Below are 22,890 nucleotides of genomic sequence, written 5' to 3' on the forward strand. Positions count from 1 at the left end.
GGCGTTTTTCCACCTGAAGCTGACCGCGGGCTCAGCCTCTGCCCGTCACCCTCGACGCCGGCTAGGGCTGCTGCGGCCGAAGCGCGTCCAGGCCTCGTTGCGCATGTTGAGACGCGAGACATTCCGCGGCCGGCTGCTGTTGGGCACTGTTCGCCCACCTGCGTCCAATCCTCCCGCCCGCTGGCAGGCACCGCGCTGCAGTCATTCGACAATTGACCACGCATCGTTGACCGGCTGCGGAGACAGCGTGTTTCTGTGCGCCCGCGGCGATGGATGCACCCCAGGGCCGGTCCGCCCACTCCACAGGGCCGTTCTGGAATTCGACTGCCTGCACCTCCAACCTGGGCTGCAGCGTGCGTGCTGCATCAGCTTGACCGGTTATCAGGGGTCTGCTCGATCGCTTCATCGGCGCTTGCAGCCGCGCCCGCCGACCGGCATGCCGAGCAGAGCATCGCGATGGGATTCAGTGTGGATTTGGAGGTCTGCTGCACTGGCTGTGCGACCCGCGGCCGCGCTGAGGCCGTTGACTCAGCTCGCCAGTGTGCGCGGCCAATATCGCCATTCGCCGCGCCAAAGTTAGCTCGCAATGCACACGAAAAGCAAGTCACGGAAAACCCAAGCCATCTCACGAGCGTGCGTCTGCGGTGCCCTGATCATCGATGAAGACGCTCTGGCCGCTGCAGTGCGGGAGCCGAGCGGATCCGTCTGCACGAGCTGCGGGAGCGTTCGAAGCCGCCTGCCGGTCCACGTATGTTTCGACTGCGCGACGGTACTTCTGAGAGGTCACTGTCTGCTTAGTCGTCGCTCGACTCACCGGTGGCCTAACGGAGTATTGGCATCTGCAGCTGCCATTCGCCTGGCCCCGACGAACCGGAAGCAGCAAGCATTTTGTCGGGCATCCCCGACGGACGCGACGAACACGTCTACGCGCTGCCTTCCCCAGCCCGCACGGGCCACACACAGCCAGCCGTGGCTCGCTCTGCGCCCGGCTGCTGCGCCATCCCTCGGTGCAAGCTTGCGGCTCAACTGACGTCAAGCCCTAGCCCGCCCGCCGTTTCGCTTCCACGCTTGCCGTCCGTGTTCGGCGTTTCTGCCTTTGCAACACCACCGCCTCCCATCGTCAGCAGGACTCCACCCGCCAAGGTCACGCTCGTCGGCGTTGTCTGGACACAGTGTCTTCTGACGGGCCCTCTCGCCCACGTACGCCTTGCAGTGTGTCCCCACCGCGCTGCTCGATGCGGCCGTCCAACCTCCCGCTTCGTCCTAGCGACGTCACCCTTGCCGGCGCGTCTCGCTTCATCTGGAAGCATCATCCCAACCCTCAGCCCATCGCGCTGCGTCATCCGAAAGCGACATTTCCATCCGTCCCGGCTCCATTTCTAATCTTCGAGGATTGTCCGACTCCACTTCGACTTCGTTCTGGAACACACGGGGCGGCGTGGCTCCAATCAACCCGATAAGGTTGCTTCTCCACACTTCTCCACATTGCCCGCGGCGGGCTCTCTGTCTGGCCCGCGGCCCGTCGCATCATCGATGGGCGATCGAGCCAGTGTGAAAATCTCCCGCGTCGAAACAAGCTCCCTGCAAAACACTGACGGTACCGTCGTCGCGGGTTGCCTCAGGCTGAGAACGTGGGCAGCACGCCGTGAAACCACCGTATTCTCGCTTCATCCCGCCGTCACAGCATCGCCTGAAGACGGTGTAACGCGCCTTGGCGAGATTGTCCGGTTTCAGAGCAGAGCGCGGCATTCGTGCGACTTTGGGTTTTGTCAGCCCCGGCTGTTTGCCTGCTGGCTGAGTCCCGACGAGTCTCGCGAGCGGGCTGTCACCTATAACAACACCCGGCCGGGGAGGTTGCAAGCAGCCACGACCGGTCAATAAGGCTCCGATATGTACCGGTCAGAGGTATGCGGAGGCTGAGAAATCAATTTGCTGCAGGAGAAGAGAAGGATTCTGAGCGTGCATGATGAGGGGTAGTTGGGCGCCAGATGCCGAAAGCCCATGTTTGATGAAGTGGCAGCCCAACCACCCCGCCGTCTCTGGAACGACAACACCACAGTGCCTCGGGCCTCGCAGTGTCTCACCCAAGCGAAGAGTTTCCTCCTGCCCGCGCGCTTGCTCTGTTGCAGGCAGCAACTTCGGTACGGAAGCGGAGAGCGGGGTATGCCGAAAGATGTTCGTGCCTTGGCCCGGGCCTCTTCGCACTGCAACATTGACATTGCAACAGCAACCAAGGAACCTACGTGTAACAACAGCCTTCGAGACCGTTACCACCCCGCGTCCGAAACGAGCGACAACGACTGTCGTCAGAGAAACTTCGATGACTCCTTCCATGGCAGGGACGCGCGCTAAACGCCACGACGCTATTGGTGGATGCACACTGCTGGGCACAAGGCTGAAGCAACCACATGGGCTGGACAACCCACATGGGCAGGCTGCAAGGTACGGGACGGTCCGCAAGGGCTGTGTCGTCCCCTGCGGTCGACTCATAGGTTCGCAGCTTTCGAAGATGACGCGCTTCTTCGTTGGTTGGTTGGTCGGCTGGAACGTTGGCCGGTTATTCGCGAACACAAGCCTGCAGCATCCAGGGCCGAGACTACTGGACGCGCGAGGTCACCCTCATCGGCAGCGCAGCACAGACACGAAGAGAAATGTCATAGATCCCGTGACAGGTCTGGAACGCCGTCAATCACCACCCAATCCGTCAGGTTAGAGCTGAAGTTTTGCTCGCCGTGATTGGACGTTGGCCCAGCGCTCAAGGGCTGGCCAGCCAACACAGCCCCGTGCCACACTTGCCCATTGTTACCCCATGTTGCCGTACGGCTGGATTTCGCCATGTTCGCTGACATCATGCTCTGCGCAGGCCGCAGTTTCAAGATAAGGCAACGGAGGTTTGTGGTTGGGATTTTCGCGGTGCTGTTACCACGTGCTCAGGTTTGCGTCGATAAGCGCCCACGCCGACCACATCCAAAACCGCAAAGCTCTGATGTCATTCGTCGATTCGTGCCACCAATCCCGTGCCTCCAACGCCTGTGGCCAGCGAATAGGGAGCTTTGGCCAACGTTCGAGAACGCCATTTTCGAAAATTTCGACGAGGACAGCGCAGCTTCTCGTCATAGCGGTCACGTTGTTTTCCTTTTCGTCGCTCACTTCTTTTTTCGCAGCTTTCAGGGTCTCATGCCACCCCCAACGTTCTCCCTCCTCTTTCGGGGACCCCACAACAGATCAGTTCCCACCCGTCACGGTTTGTCCTGGTGTTGACATCATTACCAGCCACATTGCTGCTGATGTCGAAATTTCTGCCTCTCGACGAAGTCGCGGTGTGCACACGAGTCAGCGGTATCCACATGCAAAGCTTAGCTGGTTCTCAAGACTTTGTCGAGCGCGAAGAGCACGGCAGACGTCATGTCCATGTTTTGTTTTGATGCCGCGTGCGTCATGGCATGGTTTTCTCTCTCGCGGCCGCCTGGATTGTGGTGGTTGAAGATGGCCGAGCAGATCCTACGTATGGATGGACGTCAGCTTGCGTAGGATCAGCTTCCGCGCAGCCTACCTCACCGACTCTGCGTGCAGCCTGGAAAATTCCTGGAGGTGTGATGTCGTTTTGCTCGCGAGTCCACGTCGTGCGTTGATGTTGTTGATTTTACCTTCGCTAGTTAGCGCTCAGGGTCTCTCGTGGCTTTCGCTCAACGTCCGAGCTCGGGAGTCCTTCTCCACAGAGCCTATGGACTTGGACGATCTTCAACGACGTCGCTTCGTCTTGCTGTGTGAAGCGAGGTCTGTTGGTCCTGCAATCAAGAGAGCTCGTTGATGATGTGCGGCGAGTAAACCCCAAGTTGAAGACTCATCGCCGACTTTGCTCTACTCGTAGAGAGATGCAAGAGCGCGAGAAGTTGTGTTGCAGAAAGCAAATAAACCACGTCATTCTTGTTAACATTCAGGCACTTGGGATGATAGCACGATAGACAACACTTCAAATGATGATTCAAGAACCCGTTGATTGTCAGGAACATCTTTATGCCTCCTGTGCGACTGGAATTACTCGACCAGCCGCTGTGAGTCTTCAAAGTACCCGAGGATTTCTACCGATGAGGTCGACAACTCCTGGCTTTTCGATCATCTTCCCAAGGCGTACTGGAACGGACGTCTCTCCCCCAACTTCGTCTGGCCGGTAGACACACCCAACGTGTTGGCAGTCAACAACCAGGTAAGTCGTAGGCGTACAGTCCTCACACCTTACAGCAACGACGACAAGTAGCAAAGGTCTTTTTTTTTTTCCCCATCAAACACCCTGGAACGTTCGCATCCTTCCTGCTCGACGGGAATGTAAGGGCCCAAGCAAAAAGACATACGGGTTCGGATTTCCCCAGCCAGAGTGCAGGAAAGCCCCCGTGGGACTGCTCGGTGGGAGGTGCGAGATCGTAGCTGCGGGATTTCATCTTCGTTGCGATCCCCGTGTTCGAAGGTCGAGCTTTTGACAGACGAAACCAAGATTGTTTTTTTTTTTTTTTCGTCGTCGAGGCTCCTCTTCCGAACGCGTGCGCTGGTCGATTTTGCCCGTCTTTTTGAAGATGGGTCTCGATGCAGTCTGGAAAGGCGAGCGCTCCAAAACCGTGCATTTCTCGCGCGAAAACCCAGCTCGAGAGTATAACGGCGATACGTGGGAGGCCGTCGTCGGACCAGGGCAACCGAACCGGGAAGTCGTCGTATACAACGGTCCGGGCCGCTTTTTTGAAACTTTCTCGCGTGCGATTCAGAGCAACTCCGCGCTCTTGTCGCTCGGCTGGGATACTGATGGTATCCCACCAGACACCCTTGCAGTTTGATTCCGCTGCGATGTCCCGCGAAGTGGTCGAAAAGGCGGGGATTCCACCTTGCCCCCGGCTTAAACGCCGATTCCAGTTCCATCCGACCACACGTGGGTATATGGCAATTCAAGGCTCCTCGGCGCGACACAGCTCTGCCTCCCTTTCCGGTCCTCCAAACTGCGGGTCGGCTCCCATGGAGGGACTGTCGAATATCATGTTCCGTGGGGGCATGATCTGAGCTTTAAAGATCAGGGTTTGACTCTCCGTTCTTGTTGGTGCAAATGCACTCCGTGTTCTGGCCTTTGCGCCACTGCTCTTTGATGGTGGCGTTCTCGCATGCAATCTCGCAGAAATCCCGGGTGCAATCGTTGCGCTCGGGATGTCGGGGAGCTTTCCCTGTTGGCTGCCCGTGAAATAGTCTCTACCGGAGTCGCGATGTCCGCTTCTCCATACCACGGGCTGGCGGATGCAATGTGCCAGAGTCTGTTTGGACATATCTCGAGGACGATGGCTCCCTGGGCCGCACGAAAGATTGTGGGTCTCAAGGTGTGAGAGAGGAATGATCTGGCTCCGAGAAAGTCTCTCGTGTACGGGCACTCAGTAAACGTCTACGATCGACAAAACCAGAAAAGCATTCTGAACACCTCGAACTCGACGTCATCGCCTCCAGGCCGTATCCGGTCACGCACTTCGGGATTTCTGGTAGTGCAAATACAGTAGTAAATGGGCTCCTGTGAATTGGTAATATTGTGGCGCGCACTGTAGCACGCCGACGCCTCCACCATCCAATCTCGCAAACGTGTCCATTGGAACCTCGCTAGGGCCTTTCGAGCTTCTGGCTTTCCGGCATTTCTTATTCTCATTCTAAGGAATAGGGGTAAGTGAAGATATTGCATTTCATGAATTCGTTTTCTGATCGACTATCGTGCCCATCGCTCAGTACCCAGATCTGGGAGTTCCCAGCTTCAATTGTTGGGCAAGCTGTTACGAGGCTCCTGATGATTTGACGAGCCAGTGTCAGGTAGGGCCAAGGGTCGAACGATGTGTTCTGCGACCAGGAGAAGATATCGTGAAAGTCGTAGAACGACGACGGGAATAGCTCGTTTGCGGAATCATCGATTCCGATGCCACCGGAGGACATCCCGTTCGCTGTATCGAAACCGGAGAACGACTGAGAGTCCACCAAAGTCGAACCGCCGTATCCAGAGTCGCTGTTGGGGTTCCTCTACCGGTCTGACACGCTGTGGACCTGCTGAGCTTCGTTCAGATTCATGCCGTATTCGGTGTTCGGCGGTGCTTCAAAGGCTGCAGGTGGGCTGGCAGTATGCACGCTCGGTTGAGGGGGAGCTGAAGCCTCCGTGTCTAGAAGGATGTCATATCCTGCGACGTTTTCGGGAAAAGTTGGTTGAACGTGCGATGGATTCGGAGGTGTGACAACGCGCGGGAAGTTCCTGTAGGTCTCATAGAGGCTTCTTTGGCCTTCCCGGATAATGTCCGGTAAGCGGGCGATGAAGCGCTCGTAGAGCCTCACGAGGTCTGAGTTTGTCTCGAATTCAGCTTCCAGGAGTTCACGAATCCGTCCGGGCAAGTGGCTGCGTTGGAACTGGTCATATCCTTCGACTGCCTGTAACACCAAGGAGTCCTGGTCGCAGTCTAATGGAGATGATAAGTATAGCAGAGACTTGACGTTTTTGAATCAGACTCACATGGTGATGGTGTTGGAGCATGGTCATCAAGTCGGTGGCAGATTCGATAAATGTGCCGCCATTTTTCCTCATCCAGCCGCCCACGCGATCTGGGTCTTAGCCTCTGTACTTGGGTCTCATCAATACCCAGTACCTGCAATGGCTCATTAACGACGATGCACCGTTCGATAGATGCCAAATGGTTCAAGAGCGCTTGATTGCTCTCGAAAGTCTCATGGCATCTTTGGCAGGCATGAACCACGTGCTTGCGGTAGATATGCTCCCTTGGTTTGTCAGTCGATGGTGCAAAGCTCTATTTTTGCACTAGACTTACTTTGTACGGGCGATCGTCTCGAAGCCAGGCCATACACAGGATGTACAGTCCTTGTGAGCTTCTGGGTTTCTTTTGTAAAAGGGACAAGCGAATCGGCGTCTACGCTGGGGATCTTCGGAAGGGTGAGATGCCTTTCTGCGCTTCTCTCTATCCTCATCTTCCGCTTTGTCATCCTCGCTGTCTCTTGCTCTCTTACCTACAGACTTGGGAGGAGTGCCTTCATTGCGGCCAGTTGAACTCCTGAGACCTCTTGCTCCGGCCTGACTGTGCGTTTGGCTGCCGCCTGATGTGTCCGATGGTGAGTGAATAGATGTCATTGTTCCTTCATCAAAGACTTCATAGACATGTTGTAAGCTCTCAGGTCTTCCTTCGCTCAATGTACCGTCGGAGCTCTCGTCTGTTGATGAGGAAGTCTCAGACGGCGTCGATCCAAGGAGCTCGTGAACTTTCCGCATCAACTTATTGATGAGATAGTTTTTGAGCTCAGTAGCATGGCTTCGCAAAGGTACACTGGGGGTTGGTATTTCATGAGATGGTAGTGATTGAGCGGAGAATGGCGCCTCGTGTCTGCGTTCGGGTTAGCATTTATCAATGAATATCCCGTGACTTGGGAACCCAAACATACCTGGCTGTATTCGTATGCAATATTGGAGGCCCTACCCATTCAAATACATGTGCGAACTTGCTGCGACCGTTCCTATCGTTGTTGGAATCGTAAGGAGGCCGACCCCCGAGTTGATATGCAGACGGACGGTACATCGGGCTTTCAGCAGATGAAATGGTTGATGGCGTTCCAGTGCTTGAGACAAGCGATGGTACTGAGTCAGGAGTTGTGTTGTCTTGGGGTATTCCTGGTAAAGCACTCTGGTAAAAGCCTGCGTTGAATTCGCGAAGTAAATCCATAGCGTCTTCCCAACGAGGGAATGAATGGAGTTCGGCTCCTCTGGTGGTAGTGGTTGTGGTATTGGGTTGCTGATTGGAAGCAGGCGAAGCTGGCCATTCGCATTTTTCGTTTAACCTCCTGCATCGATCGCACTCTGGGAGTGTCTTGTCGCACCTGGACTTGCGTCTCCGACAGCTGAAGCATGAGGCGTGTATCCTGCGGGTCGTCGTGTTGAGATCTTTGGTCATCACGCTGTTCGAAACTGGGCTCGACCGCTGATTGTGCTTCTCGTGGCTCAGTATCACCGGCGTCGCTTCATTTTCCGGCTCCCGCAGCTCTTCTATCTGCGCCATGGTAAGTGAGGGTTGTAGGTTACAGGGAGATTCAGAGAGAAAAAAAAAAAAAGACGGCAGCGGATGTTTCAGAATTACTTAGCTCGAGCGACAAGAATAAAAGATTGTAATGGAGGAGAAATGCGTGAGACCTGGCCGTCTGAGGGACAGCGGTGTTGTTCGAGGAGTAAACTAGATCGTTGGAGTTGCAAGAGCAAAGCGCCTTTATTTACCAGGCTGTTCCACATAACGCGCGAGCTCGCGAAAGGTGAGCGGACGCGCTGCGATCCGACGAATCAGCGCCTGCGCAGCCTGCAAGTAAGCAGTGGATGCTAGCCAATCGCTTACATACCGCTTAAAGCCGACTCCGCCTTGCTCTCTACTCCGTAGTTGCAGCGCCAATTTCCAAGTTTCTGATTGTGGCAAGTCGGTTTTGGATTTGCCAGTGTGCAATGGCAGATTATTTAAAGTCATTACCTCCGGACCCGAATTGCGTCCCTCTGGTCGATTGAAATGTGCTAGTAGAAGTGCCAGTGGTCGTTCCGATGATCGCGGCGATCGAGGAGATGATAGAAGCAAAGCTTGAACGAATGATCTGACACCACCATATACAACCTACGTAAACCCGGCACGTCAAGCGTCAATCGTAAAGCAGCCGCGCTGACCAAGACGACAACCTCACGCAGCATACTCAATCTTCACGACCCAGCAATACTGGCCCCTCCCCTCCATCTCCGCGGGCCAGACAAAACTCACACCGCCATCAACCGCCGTCCACTCCACCTCCAAGCCCTCTCCCAACACGGTAACGCTATCCCCGGGCAACACTGGCAGCGGCGCCTCCACCACCACCGCCTGCCCGGGCACCAACTCGTCCAAAAACAGGACGAAAAACGCATCCTCGTTCTGCGTGAACCGCACGCCGCCAACCTCAGGCATGACGAACCAATACGTCGTATTAAAGACGGCCTGGGCATGCGTCTTGATCCACACGCCCGCCTCCCTCAAATTCCTCTTCTCGACATCGACAATGGACCCGTCGGCGGTGGGACCGACGTCGAGCAGCAGATTGCCATTCTTGGACACCATGTCGACGAGCGTGCGCACGAGGGACGACGCGTTCATGTAGGCGGCGTCGGGGGTGGCGCGGTTGAAGCCGTAGCTGTAGGGGTCCATGCCCTGGTTGCTCTCCCACTTGCGGGGCGAGACGCTGCTGAAGGTCGTGTACTCGGGCGTGTCGAAGTCGGCGCCCTGCGCGAGGCCGCAGCGCGAGTTCATCGTCGCGTCGCGCCGCTTGGCGTTGAACCACGCCGCCGCGAAGCCCGCCGTCCCGTTGGCCGCGCCCGTGTCGCACCACATGATGTCCGTGTCGTACGTGTAGGCCAGGATCTCCTGCTGCGGCACCATGACGTCGGCGATGAAGTCGGCCACGGGCACGTGCCCGGTGTAGGGCTCGGGCGCGCCCGTGTATTGGTTCACGGCGGGGATGCCGGGCCATGAGGTCGAGGTGTTGCCGTCGTGTTGGGCGAAGCCGTAGGGTCTGTGTTGTTGCGTTAGTTGGAGGTTCTCTCTCTTGCGGACGGTTTGGGAAGGGGGTTGTTGGAGTGGTGGTCGTACCCGAAGTCTGGGTTGTACCATTCGGGCAGGGAGAAATAGGTGCCGCGGCGCAGGTGTGGCTGGTATGTTTTGGCGGCGTCGAACAGCTCCTTCAGGAGATCCCTCTTAGGGCCATAGTTGAGGGAGTTCCTGTTTGAGGTTTCTTTGGTGTCGAAACCGGCGAAGCCATCGTGATGCTTGGAGGTGAAAACGAAATACTGAGCGCCCGCGTCTGCGAATAGATCAACCCAGGCCTTGGGGTCGTAGTTGGCGGCGGTGAAGTTCACGAAGAAGTCGTCGTAATTGACGTCGGGGCCAAAGGTGCGCAGGTGATAATCGTACGTGTCGGCCTTGTCGGCGGCCAGATGGTGCGAATACCACCAGTACCATTCGGCGTACACCTCGTAAGGGGTAGAGTTGCCCCAGCCAGGGACGGCATAAGGCCCCCAGTGGATGAAAATGCCGAACTTGGCGTTATTGAACCATTCAGGGGATTCATGCAATGTCAGACTATCAAGAGACTCGGTGTAGTTCTTCAGGCCGAACTCGGTGCCGGGGAAAGTGAAAGTCGTCGTTTCATTTTTGCTCGAAAGCTTGACTACCGCAGTGGCATTGGTGGATCCAACCACTCCAACGTTGACCTTTTTCTGGTCACCGACGCGAAGACGCTTGACCATGGCTGGCTTGACCGTCTCAACACCGGGAGCTTCGATGGACACTTCAACGCCATCACCGTGTATCCAAGTTGGGCCAGAATTGCCAATAGTCACCTCGACGAGCTGCACAGGGGCGTCGCCTTCGTCCTGCTTCTGGGTAGGGCGGATGTGGTGAACGTGAACCCCAGCGGCACTTCGGAGCGACAAAGCGAAAACATGCATGCGGCCGGTTGTGGTATTGGCCGTGGAAGGCAAGGATATGGAGGTCAGCTGCTTGGTGGGATCCAAAGCGCCGGTCCACTCGAAGACGTGGGTGGTGTTGAAGTTGGTATCATTGGAAAGGAAGCGGTAGGGTAGAATGATTTCGCCCTTGAACATGGTCAGGAAGGCCCACCATGGCTCGGCGCGGATTTCAGAGACAGAAGTGGTGTTGTCGGCATAGGTGAAGGTAATGTTGTCGGACACGATGGTGTCTCTTTTGTCGCTGGCGACCAGCAATTGAGCACTCAGGTAACCCGCGGGCGGAACCGAGACGGTCTGACCAAGGCAAAGCACATTGTCGCTTGTATTTGATAGGTGGACAGCAGGGAACAAGTAGTCGACTCCGGTAGCGCTCGAGGTGAAGGAGCCGGAGTAGGTCAGCTCGGAGGCCGGGTACGACTGCAGTGAGCCGTCGAAGTCGGCATCTCCAGGGAAATTGCCGAAGGCCCTGTTGTTGAGGTACTGGGTGAGGGGAACGGTCACGTCCTAGTGGATGTCAGTGTCTGCTCAGTGCAGCAGATCGGCTTGGTCCTCACATGGCTGATGTTCGAAGGAGCAGACGCACAGCCAACGGCGGCCACCAAGAGGCCAGCGACAAATCTCGGGAGCATCATGGCTGCACAGACGCAGGGAAGTACGGCGTGGGCAATTGAGCGGGAGCGAGAAGTCCATATCTACTACTGAGCCTCCCACTTTACCTAGCTTCTGGCGATTGTAACCTTCACCTGCTACGGCGATATCTCTGGGCGGGGAAGGCTAGTGACGACACATTACTCCGCACTTGGCTTTAGCCGGGCGCGGCAGACGCTGAGTCGCGATGGGTGAGTCGCGCGCATACATTCTGGAGAGAAGATGGTGTTGCACGCTGGACGAGGCCGCGACAGCATGCGGGTTAGGGCGAGGGCCGGGTCAGCTTGAGCAGGTGTCGGTCCCAGGTGGCGTGGGCGCTGTGCCTGAGGCTAGCCGGTCTCGGGGTTTGCAGGCACCGACAGGTCCGACGATAAGGCGCGTCATTCGAGGAGGCGGGCCCACCGCGAAGGCCTGGATGCAACATTGCGTTGTCGATCGGACGAGGGCCGACGCGTTCTGACAGAAGTCTGCGCCCGATGCGGACGTGAGGGCGCGTGCGCGGGCGGAATGGTGGAGGGCCTTGCTGGGGGGCGGAGAGTGGCTGCAGTTCCGAGCGAGTCGCCCGAGTCGCGTCACGTGCCCTGCGCCTGCCGCCTGCCGCCTGCCGCCTGCGTCCACGCCTTCCAGAATTCTTCGCAGCCGCTCTCGCCCGTCGCCCGTTTCAAGGCGCCTCTCCGCCACAACACCGGCAGTTCATGCGCGCCGTCTGCTGCTCTGCCGTGTGTGGTCGCACACAGGCCCAGACTCCGCTCCGCCCGGCGCAATCCTCTCGCTTGCACCTCCCGCCCTCCGATCCCTAACGCATTCAGCAGCATCTGCCAGCCATGCCAGGGCCTTGAAACATGCTGCGAGCTCCGCCCCTGACGCTCCTCATGTCGCGTAGCGCCCACGCTCGCTGACGGCCTGACGGTGGAATGACTCCAGCAGCAGCACCCTCCGCCGCCTTCACCGTCTTGACCCTCCGCCCGGGGACGCGTCGGTGGGTCCGATCTCTGTATATTGATGTCTGGCGCTCGATAGATGAAGGCCGCGCGCTGGTGGCCACGCCTAATTGCCCCTGTTGGGTAAGATAGCATGGCTGCCGCGGGCCAGGGCCTGGCTGTGCCGCTGCAATGCTCCCAAATCCGCTGCGATCTGCCCAAACATTGTTTCGCACTGATGAGCGCCCAGCCCGCCTCAACCCCCGTTTACCGGCGGCAAGCCGTGCCAAGCCACGGCCTGATGCTTCACCACCCTGCTCCGTCCATGAATCCGAAGCGCCAAGCCGTCAACCGCAAATCTCCCGGCCTTTCTGCTCGAACTGCCGGCTCTATTCTGGTTCTTCCACCTACCGAAGCGCGACACACCTTGTCACTCGACCTCTTGGCAGCCCGCCTGCTACGCAATGCCGGGCCCAGTGGATGCTGTTTCTGTTTGATCTCCACCGCGCCGTTTCGACAGTGTTCGTGTTTTGCAAGAATGCTGGGCCCTCGCTCTCCCTGGCCGGCCTTCTTAAAGACGCTCGACTTCGCCAGCTACAAGTTTAGTTCGACAGGTTCACCTCATCAGTTCTCTACTTCATTCATTACTTGCTGTGCAAGCCACTTCCAGACGGACTCTCCATTCAATCTTTGAACGCCAATCCAACTTTGCCAACACCCTTTTCCAACCCACCAACAAACCAATCAAAATGCAGTACAGCATCGCTCTCGTCGCCGCCGCCATGGCCGTCTCGACCAACGCCTTCATGGTCCCCCGTGACCCTCGCGCCGCCTGGGGCTTCCCCAACGCCGCCCAGAACGCCCGTCTGGCCGCCGCCGCCGCGACTCCCGTCTCGACTCCTGGCTCCGCCACCACCCCGGCCACCACCCCTGCCGCCACTGCTGCCGCCTCTGGCTTCCCTGCCTCCTCCGGCACCAGCCAGCTCAGCGAGCCCATGACCGTCACCGGCAACTTCGACGGTGGCATGAAGGCCTTCGGCCGTGGTGTCGACTGCACTGGCCAGGCCGAGGGTGGTGACAGCGACGCTGTCTTCATGCTCGAGGAGGGCGCCACCCTCTCCAACGTCATCATCGCCGCCGACCAGATCGAGGGTGTCCACTGCTTCGGTGGCTGCACTCTCAAGAACGTCTGGTGGACTGCCGTCTGCGAGGATGCCTTCACCATCAAGGAGCAGGGTGCTTCTGACACCACCCACATCATTGGCGGTGGTGCCCGCGGTGCTGAGGACAAGGTCCTCCAGCACAACGGCGGTGGTACCCTTGCTGTCTCCGGCTTCCTCGTCGAGGACTTCGGCAAGTTCTACCGCAGCTGCGGCAACTGCGACGACATGCCCGAGCGCCACATCACCGTCGACAGCGTCACCGCTACCACTGGCGACATCCTCGTCGGCATCAACTCCAACATGGGCGACAGTAAGTTTCCTTGCACTCCACTGCAACCGAACCACAGAGCTAACCAGTCCCAGCTGCCACCATCTCCAACACCTGCGCCACCGGCGTCGAGGTCGTCTGCCAGGAATTCACCGGTGTCACCGACGGCAGCGAGCCCGAGGAGGCCGGCAGCGGCCCCAGCGACGCTTGCAAGTACACCGTGGCTGACGCCCAGGCTTGCTAAGCGCTCTCTATTCATCTTCAAACAGCCGATGGGCAAGTTCACATGGTGGACTGACATAGGGATCTGGCAAAAAGTCTCCGACTGGAAAATTTCACCCTTCTTGATGTAGATATTGGACCAGGAGTCCGCAATCTATAAATAATTGTCTCACACATCAACAGTGCTTTTTGTGATTGTGATTGCCTCTTTCTGCCTGCTTCAGGGGAATAACGTGTTGACAAGTTTGGCATGTGGTTGGGGAAACACTTCTTCACAAGAGTGGCGCACTAAGCAAGGCGTACCAAGGAAAGCGCTCAACACCCAAAGCCAACGTCAGACCAACTCGTTCGTGAACGGAACCATCCGCAGTCGCCATTTCACTACCGTGCCCCAGCCACCGATCACTCGCTTCTCGGATGGGTCCCGGAGGCGACCGACCTTTTCCGTGTCTGGGGTCCCCTGTCGCCTTCAAAACACAGACGCGCCATCACTGCAATTTGAAAACGCCTTCGGAGTTGGGGCTGCGAAAGGGCCCGGAATCTTTTTGTAGTTCGACGCAGTCGAGCCCTTGCACGCATAACAAGCCATGCCTCCTGCACCATTGACCAGGCTCGATCGACAACGTCAAAGCCGCCCCTATTGATAGGCGCGACGCGATGCTGGAATGCCGTTTTGACCGCCACTTTCAAGCCGGCGGAGACGAGGGTAGGAGCAAGTCCTCAACATGGTCACCGTTCTTCGGCCAACTCCCGAACTGACGACCCGTTGCTCCGCACTTCCAGAAAACTTCACATGTTCCATCATCTGACATCGGGTGAAGTTTCAGCCACAAACCCGCAAAGAGCCTCCTCCGCGCCCGCATACCCGCGGGGATTTTCCCAGACGTCTGAAGTTATGGAGTATGCGCTCAGGCTTGCCCATGTTCAGAGACGACTCCCCGAAAAACATCACACCTCTTGCCACCGCTTGACCACTTGAACACGGGTAGTTGCAGAACCAAGGTTGGTAATCGCCCATAGACCGCCTTCAGGAGATGGCTCCCGTTCTACGCTGCAGGTGCTACCAAAAGGCAGTCCAATGCCCACGTACTTATCTCTCTTCCCTGTGTATTCCCCACTAAAACATCACCTGATGCAGAAGCGTCCGTGTTGGCTGCACGTCCGACCGATCAGCAGCGCCGCATCCATGGATTGGCACATGGCAAGCAAGCACGACAGCGTTGCATGTGCAAGGAACCCTTGCTGCCCGTGCGAGATTCGCCGACCGCAGAGATCCAGCGACGACGACTCCTCTAGAACCACCGCCGTATTACGGCCAGTCTATACATGATTAGGCCCATCACAAAGGCCTTGTACTCTCGGGAAAGGGTACGCGAATACGAGATGGACTCCGTTCGCGATTCACTACACATGATAGGCTCATGGCGGCGCAGCCAAGCATTGTCCCTGACTTCCCACGCTCTGACGCAATCTTCCGCCGGAGCCGCTCCGAACCTTCATAGAGGTGGAGCTGATTGACGGGGATGTGCTGTGCCGCAGTGGAAACATTGGTGAGTGTCACGTCCCCATGGAACTCCACATGCGCTGTCGCTTGGAGTTGGTTTACTGAGCAAGATCTGCGTTGGATCTCGTTATTCCCGTCGGCCGTAAAGCCACATGCCATCTTTTTTGCGTGTAGGCTCCACCAGCTCCCGGTGTCTCTGGAGATGGTTGACCCTGAATTGTTAGGAGACGCCCGATTGGTAGCTCCACGTCACGATTGATATCCGCAACAACGTCTCTCCACGGGGTTCGGCCAAGGCTTCCGTCTCGCTCACGGTCCCGCTGATGGTATACACGGCGCAGAAGAGGAAGTCAGAGCACTTGATCGGAACTCAGGGCTTGGTCAAAGTCCGAAGACTTCGAAGGATCTCTTGACTTGGCCCAATCGGGAAGCAACCTTTCTAATAACTAATCAAAAACGCTTTCTTATGCAGCAACCTCGCTTTCTCCACCATTACTTGCGTCTCACCGCCACTTGCGCGCGCTTAATGCTTTGCCGCATGTCTCACTGGTTGGTGCCTATAGCAGGAGCCAAAGCGTGCGTATATGCAGCACGCCGAATCGGGAGGCTGGCAGTGGACCGGCGGCTCGTTTGACAGTCGGTCAAACGATAAGCGCGGGATTACGGCGGAGGGGCATGGAGCGCGGAGCAGCCATGTCGATTGGGCGCGGTTCGGCGCTCATTGCGCACGCCAGCACGCGCGGGATCGTCCCGTCGAAATGATGATGATGGTGGTGGCAGACACGGCACGCAACGGCGGCAGGGGACGGGCGGGATGGAGCGCGTCTGGCGCGGCAGGGACCGCCCCTTTCGCGCTCGGGGGGAGCGAATGGGCGGGCTTGCCGGACAAGCCGCCCTCGAACCGGGCCTTCCTCTGCTGCTCCCGGAGACGACAAACGGCCATCCGCAACACTGCGCTCTCCCTGACCGCCCGCTGCGCCACAGGGCCGAGTCGAAAAACATGCCACATTCCCGCGGCAGTGGCTAAGTTCTCCACCTTCGCTAAGGAGCGAGCTCCGCCGGGCCGATATCGCCAGCCGGCCGGCCAGCCACCTGGCGGGTCGGGATTGGACGGCCGGCCGGTGTCGTTCAACGAGGAGACCTCGACGATGCGGCTGCCATTGGCAACTGACTAGCCGGCTCGAGGCCGCCGGCTATGCATCGGCGCATTTCCCACGCGACAGAGTGCCAACGGCGGTTGGAGTGCGCGGCGCCGGCTGGCCCTCGCTGCGCTTCCCGACCTCCTTCCCCCCCACCCCACCCGGTCCCATTTGTTCGTTTGCCTCGTCCGCCCAGCAGCCAGGCACCAGGACAAGCCGCACACGCCTTCATTCGCTCCTCAGCAGCCAAACCGTGACCCTGAAACAGAACGCTCGATTCCCGACGCTGCGGAACCTTTGCATCCTTTTCTCTTCCCCCGTTGGTCACGAGTAGAAAAGAGAAGGTGGACCGCGCCAGCCAGCAAAACCGCCTCTTCGTCTTTTTTTTTTCTCGGACTCCGACAGGGTGTGCTGGTTTTTCTTGCAGCGGAACCTTCTTCCGGTTCACGTCTTTCCTCTTCGCCTTGCCTACTTCCCCAGACCTTATGCACGTAAGCGGGGCCCGCGCCTGCATACAATCTACAGCCTGCCGCGCTACACGAGCCGAACGCCCGCTGCCGCTTGCCGCACGTTGCTGCTACAGCTCGTGATCCTCTCGAGGTCCCGCGTCACTTGGCGGAGAGAGCCAGGAAGAGGAGGAAGAAGCAGAAGCAGAAGCAGAGGAAGAAGAAGCAAAAAGCGCTGCCGTGTGTCATTCAGCCAAGTTTGCCGCACCAGCCATGGATTCGTGGGTCGACCCAAACACCTTGTAGCTTGCGCCCGTTTTTGCCCTATTTCCTCTTTCCCCCCTTCCTGCCCGAAATCACCACCACCACCGGCACTACCTCCGCCCTAACCCACAACACTCGGCGTATTGCGCCCCTCCCCTTCCCCTCAAATCACCACCCCTGCATCTCGTCTTCATTCGTCCTCGCCCCCTCCCCATCCCCCCACCATCCACCCCCGCAGCACAGCCCACCACCAAACCGCCCCCACCACCACCACCACCACCACCACGCAGACCACGCCCCCAGCTAACCCCCCGCCTCCCCCTCCGGAGGCGCGTCCCCTCCCACAGCCCAGAAATGCGCATCCTCACCCTCATCGAAGAAGGCGGGACGCCGTCGGTGCGCGAGCTATCGGCGCTGTTCGACGCGCTGGCGCCCATCACGCCGGCGGACCTCGAGGGCGACTGGTCGGGCGGCGACTTCCACGACACGGACGACGGGAAAGAGGAGCCGGCGCCGGTGCACCCGTGCCACGCGATGCTGGAGAACTACCGGTGGGCGGGCATGGTGGTGAGGGGGCCGGACGACGTGCTGCCCGTCATGAGTTGGACGGATGGCGGCGAGAGGGTGCATAGTGCGTATTGGGGGGGTGCGCAGGTATGTTTTTTTTTTCTTTTTTCTTTTCTTTCTTCGTGAGGCGGGGGGCGGGGCGGGCGTTGTGTGTGTGTGCTCTTGCTCCCCCAGTCATGTTGTCTGATGCACGCGCGATTCATGGGGAGGGAGGGGAAAAGAAAAATCATCTCCTACCGCTTTCGTCTTCTTTTCTCCTTGGTGTCCCGTCCGTCCTCCTCACTTTTTCCCCGGTGATTTCCCAACTCTCGTCGTTGCACGTTGGCCGCCGTAGTGACCAAGGCGAAAAAATATCAATCCACAGCTCCGCGAAGTCAAGTATCGCGGCGTCGTCTCGACCAGCCTCATTTTCGACGCCTACCCCATCATCGACCATTTCCGCCGCGTCTCGGACAACACGCTCATGGCCCTGTTCGAAGCCAAGGACAAGGCGCTGAAGGAGGCCGGGCCGTATTTCTTCTGGGTCAGGAAGTGAGGAGAAGGTTGAGTTGTTGGTTGTTGGGGGGATGAGGGAGGGGAAAGAGAGGCTGTGCTGGGGAGGGTGGTTGCAGAGATCGGATGGGATGGAAGAGAAGGGGGGAGATGGGACGTTCCCAAAACGAGAGGGGCCAGAGAACGTTGATAATAAGGGGGGGAAGAGAGTGCTGTTGTTCAACGTGACGAAGACAACCATTTTGCTTTTCAACTTCGGATAATGGCAGGTGTGGAGATGGCGCTGATATGAATGCAGCGCAGTGTCGTCACTTTGTTCTGGCGTTGTAGGGTAAATGGGCTAGTAAGTGCCTTGGGTTCAGTCGGACGCCCCCCCTTTTTGACGTTTTCTAACTTGCATAGGTTACATTTTGAATTAATCATTAATCCAACCAGAGCTTGTACTTCTTCTCGCTGTCACATCCTTTCAGATCCTCGGAGTCTGCTCCGAGATAGGTGGACTCCATTATTCCTTGAGTCATGTCAAAACGCAAGGCCCCCAGACGGTAGAAATGGTTGACTCCCTCCCCAGGCTGCAATATGATGCCGACACCATGGCAGGGAGCGTCGAAATCGTTTGCAGCACGTTCACTGCCATTCTCCGCGGCCGCCTCTACCTCATCCGCGTCTTCGACACCGGTCTCGGACTCCTTCTGCTCGGCCATGGAACTTTCCTCTTGATCCTCCTCGCCCTCATCATCTTCATCGTACTCGTCGTATTCGTCCTCGTCGTTCCCTCCCCACTCACTTTCCTCTTTCTCAACAGTCGCAGCAAGTATCATGAAGTAGACCATCTCGCCATGCGCGATGGCAAAATCCGGAAAGACCTCAACCCGACACCGACCATCCTCCTCGGCCGCCGCGGCGCCCGGGATCTCGAGCCGGTAATCCTCCGTGGCCGCATCATACACGCACCTCGCGCGCCCGACATTGCCGTACAGCGCAATCGAATTCGACGCCAACCGCGGATGCTCGTCCCTGAGCCTCTGCTCCTCGTCTTCGTCCTCGGTCTCGTCTTCCTCCCCCTCCTCCACCTCCTCTACAACCACCCCCATCTTCCCGCCCGCCCCATTCCTCCCCTCACTCTTCTTCTTCTTCCTCCTCGTCGTCGCCGTCTCCTCCATACGCCTATCCCACGCGCCAAACTGCTCCTCCCACGTCCCAAACGCCATCTTTCCCTCCCCTCCTCGCCGCCGCCGACGTCGACGACGACGCAACCCGTCCGCCACCAATTCAAACCTCACCGGCGCGACCCCGTCGTGCCCGACCACCGTGTACGTCCGCCTTCCAGGCAACCGATCCGCGACCTCGACCGGCCTTGCCGCGGCGTCGACGACAGCCATCCACGACCACGACGGGAAGGGACGCTGCGCCTGCGCCGCGTGATGCGTCGTGGAAGCAGCGCCATCAGCGTTGTCCAGCGGCGGCGGCGCCGGCGCCCCCCCAATCAGCCTCCACGCCAACCCCTCCTCCAACCCCCTTCGCCACATCCCCACCGCATACGCCTCCCCGTCCTCCCCGTCTTCCCCTCCTCCCGCTTCCTCCACCATCATGTCCAACAATGGCTTCGCCACGCCCCACAGCGCCACCCCGCGGTCCGACGAGCGCGTCAGCGCGCACCGCGTGTAGCTGGCGACGGCGGATGCCCAGAAGGCTTCGAGGGAGACGGCGGAGGCGGGGGCGAGGGGGCGGGAGATGATGGCGTGGAGGGAGGACGAGGACGATGGCAGGGTTTGGAGGAGGCGCGCGCGCCAGTGGCGGTCGGTGGAGGCGGCGGTGTCGAGCGGCGCGGGGAGGCCGGCGGGGAAGGTTTCGCAGGCGGAGAGGGTGGCGCAGTCGAAGTAGAGTTGGGCCGCGGTGTAGTGGAGGAGGCGGGGGGAGAGGAGGCGTTCTGGTTGGTTTTGGGGGTTGGGTTAGTGGGGAGGGAGGGAGGGAGGGAGGGAGGGGGGCAGAGAGAGAGAGAGAGTGTGTGTGTGTGTGTGTGAGAGAGTGAGGAGGGGAGAGGGGGGAGAGGGAGAGGGGGGGGGGGAGGGAGAGGAAGAGGGAAACGAGAGCCACACACATACCCTGAAACACCCACGCCCGCTTATACAACAACCCCCCCAACAACCCCTCCCGCCAAACGCCCCCATCCACAACCCTCCACGCCTTCGTCCCCCCCATCCCCCCAAACACCCCCGCCCCCCTATACACCCCCGCCCCCACCACCCCCCTCCCCCTCCCCCTCCACAACCCACCCCCCGCATCCCCCGCATCCGCCGCCGCGATATTGCACCAGCTCCCGCGATACACGCTATGCATACACGGCGCCTCGTGGCCCCAATCTGCCTCCTCCAGCTTCCTCTCCCCCTCATCCACCGGCGGCGCCTCGCCGTCGCCCCAGTGCTGCACGATGCACAGCGAGTCGATCCACAGGTACCGCACGCCGAGCGCGCGGCACGCCTCGACCGCGTGCGCGAAGTTGCGGTTGCGCAGCGAGCCGAGCGCGATGCCGGTGCGCAGGAACGACGCGATGTTGCTGGCGCGCAGCCGGAGGAAGGCGGGGGAGGGGCCCCAGCTGTGGGAGAGGGTGCAGTAGGGTGGTGGCGGGGAGGAGGCGAAGGCGGGGTGTGAGGAGGTTTCGACCAACCCGATGCGGGAGGGGTCGGGGTGCTGGACGTCGAGGAGGCGGGTTGGGACGAAGGGGGCGCCGGTGGGGGGTGGGCGGCACCGTGGGTGCGTGGTTAGGCACGTGTGGAGCCAGGTGGTGGCTTGCGACCATGTTTGGGGGGAGTTGGTGGAGGGGCCGAGGGAGGCGGGGGAGGGGAGGGCGTCGTCTGGATGGGATGGTGTGTGTGAGTGGGTGGTGATGTCTCCTGCTTTTGTTCGTTTTATTTGGATTGCGGCTCACTACTCACCGTTGTTGTCTGGGAACATGTAGAACTCCCTCTCCGGCGGGTATTCCTCGCGTGCGCCGTCGCCTGGCGTTTCGACTCTGAGCCGCCGGCATGGTCGGAAGGTGATGACGACGGGGTCTTGGCTCTCGCGGATGGCTGCTGGTATGGTGATGCTCCATCGGTAAAGTGGGTTTTCTTCGAAAGAATCTTCGGCCGCGGTGCCCACGTCCGCGTACAGGGCCCGACAGAATGTGCATGGCTCGTCCGCGAGAGTGGCCGCCCTAAGGTCTTGGAGGGTCTTGCGATGGTAGGCCCATCTTTGCGTGGACTCGAGCACGGATTCCCGGCAGTATTCGCAAAACATCGAGGTATAATTCTGTAAGGATTGACACTGATTTGAATTAACGATGGTTGGGAATACTTTTGAGACAGATTCTGCACGACCAATCTGACGATGTAGTCATGCGGATGCCGGCTGCACACGGTCCTTTAAAGCCGAGTGCTCTGGCTTCAGCCACGTTGGGGGCGGAATCTCACCTCTTGTGCAAGGTGGGGGCCGAAAGCTGGCATGGGTATGCTCTTGAATGCAACCCTTGAAACGTCATCGAATAACTAATTCAGACACTCAGAATATGCTAGTCCCCTGCCTGGCGAGCTTCGTCTTGCTGTGCTCGAGCTGCACCCGAGGAACTTCTCTCAGGCCTCTCAGCCCCGCCACACGCCGTTTCGGCCCTCCCTTTTCCCCCTTGTTCCTGGCCCCCATCTGCGCCATCGTCTTCGACCGCGGCGGCATCGCATACCGCAAGTCGCCGCGGGTCCACACGAGCAGCTCGTTGTAGCCCTCGGTCACGTACAGGAAAAACGACTCGTGGTACGGCGCCACGACCTGGTCCTCGGTGTTGTCGACCGTCAAGAAGCCGGCCGTCGCCTTGAGCACCTCGGCCACCGAGTACCGCCCCCGCGGGCCCTGAGCGCCGCCGCTGCGCGGGACCACCCGGTGCAGCTCGCGCTCCAGCTCCCCGAACGGCCTGCCGTTGTAGCGGTTGGCCGCGGCCGAGATGGCCGCCAGCCCCAACCGGCTCTGCGGCTGCGCCTGCGCCGCGATGCGTTCGATGGCGGCGTCGAACATGGCGACGCGGTTGGCCGGCAGGCGGTCGCCGACGCTGAGGACTGCGTCGATGGAGGTGGCGGTGCGGATCGCGTCCAGGCGCAGCTTGATGAAGGTGAGGTTGTTGAAGGCGTCGTTCGCGATCGAGTTGACGAGGCTCTGGATCGCTCTGGCTCCGCCGCGGTGGACGAGGGTGCGCCCGAGCGCCGAGTGAGGCGGTTTGTTGTCGTTGTCTGTGTCGAGGCCGAGGTCGCCGTGCTCGGCCTCGAGACTCCAGGATGCGAACTCGACCGCGAGATCCAAGCTCATGGAGAGGTCGAGTTCGAGGTGCGAGTATGGCTCGAAGAAGTCGGATCCCGGCCCACTGTGTCCATGCTTGGGTTAGCAAAGCCACTCTGAGGAAAGGGGATGCCTGTCTTACCAAAACCTGCATCCCTCACCTCGCAACCTGCATGCTTCGCAAAGGATATAAGGATCCTCCACTCCGCGAAAGATACACTTTCTACACTTCCAGAAAACGGTGAGCCTATAGCTGGGGCATTGCTCGTCGTCTGAGTCTATGGCATCGCACGAGACTTGGTCCTGAGATCGCTGGTAGGCGATGCGTGAAGTGACGAAAATCTTCAGGCCGTGCCGTCGAAGCCTCGCAAACTCATCCTCAAAGAAGATCTCAATAGCATCACCACATCGGTCGAAG

The 22,890-nt window shown here is 59.0% G+C and overlaps 6 protein-coding genes across 6 annotated transcripts; 2 read left to right on the forward strand and 4 right to left on the reverse strand.

Moving 5' to 3' along the window:
* Positions 1-6,033: 6,033 nt before the first annotated feature.
* Positions 6,034-6,984, reverse strand: SLS55_002787 (uncharacterized protein; the record flags this gene model as incomplete). Its single annotated transcript, XM_066774267.1, has 2 exons — positions 6,034-6,461; positions 6,828-6,984. The coding sequence occupies 2 exons, from the start codon at positions 6,982-6,984 to the stop codon at positions 6,034-6,036; spliced, it is 585 nt and encodes a 194-aa protein (XP_066634386.1).
* A 1,736-nt stretch (positions 6,985-8,720) lies between these two features.
* On the reverse strand, positions 8,721-11,169 carry SLS55_002788 (uncharacterized protein; the record flags this gene model as incomplete). Its single annotated transcript, XM_066774268.1, has 3 exons — positions 8,721-9,582; positions 9,660-11,041; positions 11,092-11,169. The coding sequence occupies 3 exons, from the start codon at positions 11,167-11,169 to the stop codon at positions 8,721-8,723; spliced, it is 2,322 nt and encodes a 773-aa protein (XP_066634387.1).
* Positions 11,170-12,887: 1,718 nt separating this feature from the next.
* On the forward strand, positions 12,888-13,780 carry SLS55_002789 (uncharacterized protein; the record flags this gene model as incomplete). The annotated part of the gene is made up of 2 exons (XM_066774269.1): positions 12,888-13,578; positions 13,632-13,780. The coding sequence occupies 2 exons, from the start codon at positions 12,888-12,890 to the stop codon at positions 13,778-13,780; spliced, it is 840 nt and encodes a 279-aa protein (XP_066634388.1).
* A 3,685-nt stretch (positions 13,781-17,465) lies between these two features.
* Positions 17,466-18,213, forward strand: SLS55_002790 (uncharacterized protein; the record flags this gene model as incomplete). The annotated part of the gene is made up of 2 exons (XM_066774270.1): positions 17,466-17,678; positions 18,043-18,213. The coding sequence occupies 2 exons, from the start codon at positions 17,466-17,468 to the stop codon at positions 18,211-18,213; spliced, it is 384 nt and encodes a 127-aa protein (XP_066634389.1).
* Positions 18,214-18,592: 379 nt separating this feature from the next.
* Positions 18,593-19,381, reverse strand: SLS55_002791 (uncharacterized protein; the record flags this gene model as incomplete). Its single annotated transcript, XM_066774271.1, has 2 exons — positions 18,593-19,337; positions 19,377-19,381. 2 exons carry the CDS (start codon positions 19,379-19,381, stop codon positions 18,593-18,595), a joined length of 750 nt encoding a protein of 249 aa, XP_066634390.1.
* A 2,329-nt stretch (positions 19,382-21,710) lies between these two features.
* Positions 21,711-22,647, reverse strand: SLS55_002792 (uncharacterized protein; the record flags this gene model as incomplete). The annotated part of the gene is made up of 2 exons (XM_066774272.1): positions 21,711-22,557; positions 22,634-22,647. The coding sequence occupies 2 exons, from the start codon at positions 22,645-22,647 to the stop codon at positions 21,711-21,713; spliced, it is 861 nt and encodes a 286-aa protein (XP_066634391.1).
* Positions 22,648-22,890: the final 243 nt, after the last annotated feature.

This window comes from Diplodia seriata (genome assembly GCF_021436955.1).
Source record: "Diplodia seriata strain FDS-637 chromosome Unknown scaffold_3, whole genome shotgun sequence".
In the NCBI taxonomy this organism is placed as follows: domain Eukaryota; kingdom Fungi; phylum Ascomycota; class Dothideomycetes; order Botryosphaeriales; family Botryosphaeriaceae; genus Diplodia; species Diplodia seriata.